The sequence below is a fragment of the Leuresthes tenuis genome, unplaced genomic scaffold (assembly GCF_036924035.1).
Source record: "Leuresthes tenuis unplaced genomic scaffold, fLeuTen1.0.hap1 SCAF_1, whole genome shotgun sequence".
In the NCBI taxonomy this organism is placed as follows: Eukaryota; Metazoa; Chordata; class Actinopteri; order Atheriniformes; family Atherinopsidae; genus Leuresthes; species Leuresthes tenuis.
Genome location: NW_027325355.1, coordinates 13,895,384 through 13,903,576, shown reverse-complemented (window position 1 = coordinate 13,903,576; position 8,193 = coordinate 13,895,384). Strand labels below are relative to the sequence as shown.

General features: G+C 44.1%; 1 protein-coding gene across 2 annotated transcripts; it reads left to right on the top strand.

Moving 5' to 3' along the window:
• The first annotated feature begins 471 nt into the window (after positions 1-471).
• igfbp5a (insulin-like growth factor binding protein 5a) lies at positions 472-7,940 on the top strand. Of its 2 annotated transcripts, none has more exons than XM_072379385.1 (4): positions 472-1,262; positions 4,892-5,055; positions 5,337-5,456; positions 5,541-7,940. In XM_072379385.1, the coding sequence occupies exons 1-4, from the start codon at positions 935-937 to the stop codon at positions 5,673-5,675; spliced, it is 747 nt and encodes a 248-aa protein (XP_072235486.1). In that variant the 5' UTR covers positions 472-934; the 3' UTR covers positions 5,676-7,940. The 2 variants fall into 2 exon arrangements, with proteins under 2 accessions (XP_072235486.1, XP_072235478.1); XM_072379377.1 differs by having other exon boundaries at positions 4,889-5,055.
• The last annotated feature ends 253 nt before the right edge of the window (positions 7,941-8,193 follow it).

Here is an 8,193-nt window from a genome sequence, read left to right as displayed (position 1 = left end):
CAGGGTACTAATTACTGAACATGTTCTGTCACTTGTTATTTATCCAATCAAGTTTTCAATAAATGTATTGGCAGTTTCTCATAAATCTGCACCTTAACAAATCATCCAGGCTCGTAGATCATACCAATTTGTTTCTGTTTTTGCTTGGTGTACAGCTTGATGTACAGACTGTTCAGGTTTAACTAAACTAAAGTTTCCAGAAAAATTATAAGCATGTAAGAAGTGATCAGACTTGTTTTCTTAAGCTCAAACGACACAAATGTCCGCAATCATTTCGTTATCCCAACCCCTGAATATATGTAACCAATGGACCACTCTGTAGTGAGGTAGATTAGTTGCCCTAAGGAGCATCGCCCGTATCTGGCAGATCTGGAAGTATGCCAGCCCCCGCCCAGTGAAATCAGCATCGCAGCGCACGGAGTTGACAAGTGCGCCTCCCCCTCCAAACGTTTTTTGACATACCCATCGTTATAGGCTTCGCCTCTGGCAGTTTCTTTTTTAAAAGACAAGCTCAAAGCCACAGACTGTACATTCTGCTCACAATCCGTGCGGGTACAATTACCTGCAGAGAGGCGCAGAGGGGAATCGGCAAGCTTTTCATTTTCTCACAAGGAGACGAGCCGCTTGCGCGTAAGCGGAACCGGGGATCACAGAGCGAAGAAAGACGTGGTGTGAGGATATTTTCATCTTCTTTTTGTTGTTATTGGTGACTGTAAGCCCGAAAGGCAACGGAAGAGAAGTACAGTAACAGCCTTTGGGGATTTGACGCATCGGATGCGGTGACATTTAGACCTGAGCGCGCAAGGCACCTGTGGATGCAACCAACATCCCACTGATGTTTGGACTCAAATCTTTTACAAAGAGAGGATTTAGCACAATATTCAGTTGATACATTTCAGTTAAACACCTTTCAGCTTTAGAGGAGAAGCGCGCCATGCTTCTGAGTGTCTCCCTCCTTGTGGTTCCGTTGCTGAGCATTACCGGCTCGTCGTACGTGCCGTGCGAGCCGTGCGATCCGAAGGCCCTGTCCATGTGCCCGCCGGTGCCAGTGGGCTGCCAGCTGGTGAAGGAGCCCGGCTGCGGCTGCTGTCTGACGTGCGCGCTCGAAGAGGGCCAGCTGTGCGGCGTGTACACCCGGCCGTGCATGCGCGGGCTCCGCTGCCTTCCCAAGAACGGCGAGGAGAAGCCGCTGCACGCGCTCGTGCACGGCCGAGGGCTGTGCAAAAACGAGAAGTTGTATAAACTGCAGCATCCATCAAAAGGTAGGGCATCTGAGAGGTGACGGATTCAGATCACCGTCGACCAGATCACTTACTTTAACTGGAGCATAAATCAACTGCATTAACTCATTAATTGGTGGTAGCCTCATTTGTAATTGTCGTTATTGTCCTTCTATTCCTTTTTTGTTCAGTTTGCACTGTCTTGTCGTTTTCTCCAATAAGCAATAGTTCTGTAATAAGTAGTTATGTTGCTTTCGCATTGCAGAAAACATGCTTCAACCAAAGAGTTAAAGGGCTAGTCGAGCAAATAAGATGGTAGTCATCCTTTGTCAAAGTACCAGTACTTTAATGACGCTCATAAGTTACAAAAACACATATTTATTCACATCATTTTTTTTATCATGCGTGCAATTGAATGTATTCATTTTCTCACAAGGCGGGGGTGGGGTGGGGGGGTGTTCCTGTGAGTGTTTCTTAAGGGGTGCCGGCGAGGTTGATGCAGGTCAGCTCACAACCCTCTTTTAATATTCTGACACCTGTCATTATCAAGGCACACGACTCAAAAGCCACTGTGTGCCTTGACCCTGTGAACTCTGTCAACGATCGGCGTGAACAGCCGATCAACCTGTCATCTTAGTCTGAAAGGCCTTTGTGGGGCTGGGAGCCATAAATCAGTATGTTTCGTGTGAGCCTAGGTAGGTCCCCCCCCCCCTTAGTAGACATAAAACAAGGGAGAAGATTACAGGTGGTGCTCTGTGAGGCTCCTTGTTGGCTCCTTTAATGGGAGTTGAGGGATGGAGTCACTGTTTCTGCAGGAGAGCCCTGAGGATAGCTTTGTGGGAAGCGTTGCACTTACCATCCTCAAGGTGTAAAATCCTATTTACCCAGTTCCCCTCCTCGGAAGTCTTGCCCTTTTTTTTCAACTTTTTGTCTTTTGTTCTATCTTTTTCTCCTTTTGTTGATGTCCCATAACACCTCTTCTTTTCTTCATCCACCACCTGTGCCTTTCCCCACAACGGACCCACCTTTTTGTCTACTCCTTTCTCTCCCACCACAGAGCCTCTTCTCCTCTTTCCCTGCCTGGCCAAGTTCCCTCTTCATCTTTTCCACTCTATTCTTCTTCTCCCCCTTCAGCCCTGCATTCACCCTTTTCCACTCTGTCTGATGCCTCATTTTCCTGCAGGTTGGAGTTCCACCACTCTGGAAACATAAATAATCTCACTGACTGTGTTAAACCTCAGGGGCCGAGCCAATGAACCACAAATTTTCTGGCTAAGTAACTCTGGCATGAAGTCTATTAGCAAAACGCAGGAGATAAGAAAGAGAGAAACCCTAGCGTGTTTCCATACAAACGTATGAAGTTTGTTCCCTTGCAAACAAATTTGACATCTTCATTCAAGTTTTTATCATTTATGTGATCAGGGTTCCTTTTATTTCCTTTTAGGCCAATCCACATAAATCTTTTTTTTTTCCCTTTGGCTGCATTTAGTTAACAAAGACCATTTCAACCATCAGCAGCTCTGTATCAAAGTAATTGCAATAGATTCCAATTCTCCATTCATCTCCCCCTCCTATTCCATGTGATCCCCTTCTCTTTCTCTCACTGCTCTTTGTTAGGAGTCCTCATCTGTCTCTCCCTCCCTCCTTTCTCTCTATGTCTCAGCACTGCAGGCAGTCCAAGGCTGTGCAGTGATTCAGCAGAATGCTGGCTGAGCATGGGTTACTGATCCCCCCCCCGCCCGCCCCCCGTCTGTCTGCCCGTCAGCCAGCTTCTCCATTAGCTCCTGCCATTACCTTCACAAAATACTCTTCAAATACCAATTAAGGCTTAAAATTGGAATATTTAGTTGTGGCATTTTCAACACGCATAGCTGTAAGATAGCCAAGGCTGATTTATTGTCATTCCCAAGATGCAGCAAAAGGAGAAAAGAGTGGGAGGGGAAAAAAGGAAGCAAAGAATTAAGAGGGATGGAGTTTTCAGTGACTAATTGATGTCGGGAGCTGGCGCTCAGGGATGCCAAACAGTGGGGAAAAGAGAAAATTAGAAACAGAAAATGAAAGATCAGTCAGCACAGGTCAGATTAGAGCAGCTTGAGGATTAGCAAGTGAAGACTTGATTGGACTCACACTGGCAGCTGATCTGCCTCAGCTTTCTCCAGAGGGAGGAAAAAACTGTCAGTAGGAAACTGGAGGGAATAGGGAATTTCTCTTCCTTTTTTTTTTTTTTTTACAAGATCCTGTCATTACAGGATGCCTGGCATCATGAGCTTCATCATCATCTCCGTGGGTGGAGGAGCTTGAGTGGGGAGGTTTAAGCATCATTTGCAACGAGGCCATGACCTTGTTCCACCACTCGGTTAGCTTAGCGATCACGTCAGTGCAGAAGTGGAGGGGTTTATACGATGAATCTGCAATCTGCCAAAATGAAACGGAAGTGAGTGCGTGACACAGCAGTGGAAATGGGCCAACGGTGGCTTAGGACACATACAAGGCTAATGCATGTTTGAGGCTGTAAATAAAAAATAAAATATCCGTCTAAAGTGCTTTTTGGGGAAAGAAAGCCGCAGCCACTCATTGTGGGCGCAGTACAGCCGCTGTGGTCGCTTGAGTAGAGGGTGGGGACAATAAGGGAGAGGGGCGAGCGCTGAGGTTTGTGTGACGCCCCAAAATTTAGCAAGGAGCTATGTTTTTTGCACAGATGAAAGGTGCACGCATGCGAGCGTCTCTCTGGGAGTTTGAACCCAAAATGGATTGCGGCTGATTTTGGTGGCTTGCCACATGATACGGGTAATAGCATGTTTGCAGGGGCCTGGGTGCCAGTGTGAGACTAAATATCTAATTTGGGTCCCTTGCTATAAAATTTTTAAAAAACCCTGGTCTACATATACCCCAGACTGGCAGCCTAGCTTGCCATAAATGTAGGCTGTGTTGTCCTTTATGTCAACACATTCAATATGAAACTTGCCAGTCGCCACTAAATGTGCTAAATAAGCACTTAGCTGGGGCAGTGAAATCATCACATTGTATTGTGATGTTTCCTAAGTGGACACTCCAGCCTTTTGCCCTTGTGTCTTTTTAGCTTTTCTTTTTAATTTCAGCCACTCAAATAGGTGCAATTTTGGGTGGTGGTGCTCTTGTATTTGACATTTGACATCTTCAAACCGAAAGCAAGAGGAAAATGCTTTGAAGCCCCGCATGCTAATATTACACCATAATAGCACATTGGAATTGTGTGTAAGACTTGGTGTCACCGGTGACTCTTATCCTGCCTTGACTGTAATTTGTAAAGTTTCGGTACAAATTACCAACCATTCTGTAGAAAAGACAAGTTCTCCTCTGATAATAGTAATCATGTGCAAATCAAGCGTTAGCCAGACTTTAGCTTAACCTTTAGTTTAGTTCTTGCTTCTTTTTTTGTTTTTTCCCACCACGTTTTGAAAATGGTATTCTTTGCAGTCACATTTGCAGTATTCGCCAAGATAAAAAAGAGTGCAACAGCAAAAGGATGAAAGGACTTTCACTGGGAGCACATTAGGGCTAAAAATGGATTAAAAAGAAATGTATTTTGGTGGAAACTTTGACTCTTAAGAAAACTGACGAGCGACCCTGTTTCTCTTGTGTGTCTTTGCCTTTCCCAAACAAACGGACAATTTCACGATGACGCGTAGCAGAGCCAGCACATTCCAAGGTGCCCTTATATGGCGATCACATCAGCAGTCGGAAGGCCCAGGCCATGAAGCAGGCTAAGGACCGCAAGAAGCAGTTATTCAGGCCGGGACTTGACAGTAACCGAGACCTCTCACTGCCTGGTCTGGAAAAACAGGAGCCTGAATTTGTAAGTGATGTTGAGATTACAGAGTTGCATGCTTTTTTTTTTCTTTTTTTTTGTCTCTTATCACGATTTGGCTCAAATTCGTGTTCTGTGTCGGTTTGAACAATAAGACATTTGCTGGTACTGCACACAAAGAAACCAGATCTAACTTATCATCCATAACACCCCGCATGGCAATTTCACACCTGACGGCCCTGTGTGAACAGACTGAAATGCCAAAATTACTAAAGGCACGTTTCACAAACTTTCAACCCTGCGCTCAAATAGCTTGTGTCTTTGTGCAGGGCCCCTGCAGAAGAAGACTAGATAATCTCATCCAGAGCATGAAGGACACTTCTCAGGTCTTGGCTGTCTCTCTGTATATCCCCAACTGTGACAAGAAGGGCTTCTTCAAGCGCAAACAGGTTTGGATGCTTTGCTTTATCACTTGAAAAAAAAAAGAAAGTGCTTTCTAACTGTCCCCATCTAACTTCTCCGCTTTCTTGCAGTGTAAACCATCTCGGGGTCGAAAACGGGGCACCTGCTGGTGTGTGGACCGCTTCGGCGTAAAAATCCCCGGCATCAACTACACCGGCGGAGACCTTCAGTGCAAAGATCTGGACAGCAGCAACAGCAACGAATGAGAGCTGACCACACGCCGAGCCCCACCCGTTACTTCCGAAAAACCCCGCCAATCGAGCTGGTACACCTTATGACTGAAAATCAGGAGAATAAGGCCTAATCGCTCTCATATACGGTCATGTGTGATGGACTGCACTGTTTTGTTTGCTTGTTCATAAGGGGAGCCAAACTGAAAAGATTGCTCAAGTGAAAATATAGGTCCTAACTGTGGCTCCCCAGTGTGTACCATGAGGTTAGCTACCGCCTCATCACTTTATATCTTAGATAATAGAGAAATACACATTTAAATATATATATTTGTATGATACTGATGATGTTGTGTATTAAGTCTATTGCTAAAATTTACTCCAAAATATTTTCCGACAAGACATATTTCAAATGTGGCTAAATGTTAATATTTTTTTTCACTTCGTCCTGGTGTTGTTTAACAGGGAATTTATCAAATGCGGCATCGAACATAGGGGTTCTCGTTCTGCAATGTCAGCTTTATTTGCTAGCCATCAGCAACGCAGACTGGGAAAAGGATTTAAAGAGAAAGAAAAAAAAACGCCACAAAAAGTGCGATTTCCTAATCCGTATCTCGGGCAAAGTTTCTCAACCCCCATTCCTGTATGCCGTTGAATTTCCCCCCAAAGAGGCAGCTCACATGGTGTATGCGAAATGGGACTTCCGCCGTTGATGTAGTAGAATATCAGGCAAGGTACCTTCTAGCACATTTTCAGCTCATTTGTCTGTTCAGCGTTTCTCTCCGTGTGTCCTTCAAACATCCAGACGTTTTGAGATTCACTTTCCCCCTTTTTCTGGCTTACAGTGAATGCAGAACTCCTCCTGACAGGCTCTGAGAGATTCTTGTCAGACTATACCGTGTCACACGATTGTAAAATGGGTAAAATGATAATAATCCATCCATCCAATCCAACCATTTCGAATGAGCTTGCTGTCCTTTGACTGACCACAGCCGTTCAGTCACGGTTGTTCATATTTAGAAAGTCCACTGGACTTTAGAAAACCATCGTGGACAGTTGAGGTTTCTGTTAAATACGAAACTGGAGCTACTATTTGGTTAACACAGCTCAGCACAAAGACTGGATTCAACGGGAAGTACTTTGCCAGGTTCTGTCCACCGGAGCTTTCTAAAACTCGCATTATTTAACATCTTTAACCTCTACAAAAACTAGACTATTTCTCTCACCGGGATTTCCTGCAGAATCTCACCTGATTGCCTTGAGCCAGACAATCAAATGCTCAAATCTCATCAAATTCATCTCAGTCAGCTACAAGTTTAAAAAAAAAAAAATCATCCTCACGGGTGCACGGGGACTCATTTTTCTCTGCTGACTTTTGCCTGTCTTTGCTTGTCGAATGCGAACATTAGGCTTTGACACCTTAACCCATGCGTTGTCTTGTGCACTTTGAGCAGATTTGTACGTTGTTTTTTTTTTGTTTGTTTTTTTCAGATTGCTTTTCACTTAAACCCTCGCGTCACACTCAGACGGGCCCAAAATACTTTAAAAAAAAAAGCAAAAAGTGACGAAAACCTCACGCATGAACGAGCTAAATGTACTATTAAAGGTTAGATGTTTGACTGCTTTTGAAAAGCCTTTTTCAGTTTCAGACAACTGCATATGCTGTTTAGAGATGTGTGTATAGACTTTTTGTGCATGCTCCTGAATGTGTATGTAAGTGTGTGTAGTTCTCAACTTCAAAAAGCTTGCTAAACCCAGCCTACTCAAGTGCATTTCCCTCACAGCTCGCACACAAATTGTATGCAAAGGCCCCACGCTGTTTATTTTTCCATGTGGAGGGTCCTCACCACCACCAACGCAAGCAAATCCTTAGGCCGATGTTGACTTGCTCTCAGGGTTTATTGGGTCCTTTATCCCACAGAGAGCAAGGTCGCTGAGTTTTTATGTAAATTCAAGTGCCTTCTGCCCCACGCAACTTTGAATTTCGATTTGCATGTGGACCCATAGTGTTGCGGAATGAGGGATGCCCGAGCGACAAAAAAGAAAAAGGAAAAAAAAAAAGGGGGGGGGGGAATCGTTTGAGGGCTGGATGTGGTTTGCTGACAAAGATTATCATGATCTTCCAGTCAAGTGCTGCTATACATATGACGACAAAAGGACAGCATTGTGTTCTGTGGTTCAAATTTTGTTCAAGGTCCTGTTTTTTTTTGGTTGTTCTAATCTTAGTGTTTGATAATAATGTTAGATATTTCTTATGCCTCCGCTGACAGTGGCACATCAGCCTATTGTTCCTAATAAAAACACCTCTTTCATGCCGTTGATCCAAGCTCACTTACAAACACACGGTGGCATTTTGAACGTTTCAGAGTCTCAGTCAAAAAGATTAATGTGAACATTATGGTGAAATATTTATCAGGCGTGTAATTGTTGTACTCAATTTTTTTTTTGTTTTTTCTTTTGTAAAGGCAAATCACTATTTAAATAAAGTTCCTGTACTCACAAATTGCCCGTCTGGAGTTGTGTAATCTGTGTTTAGAGGTTAAAAGTGTTGAGT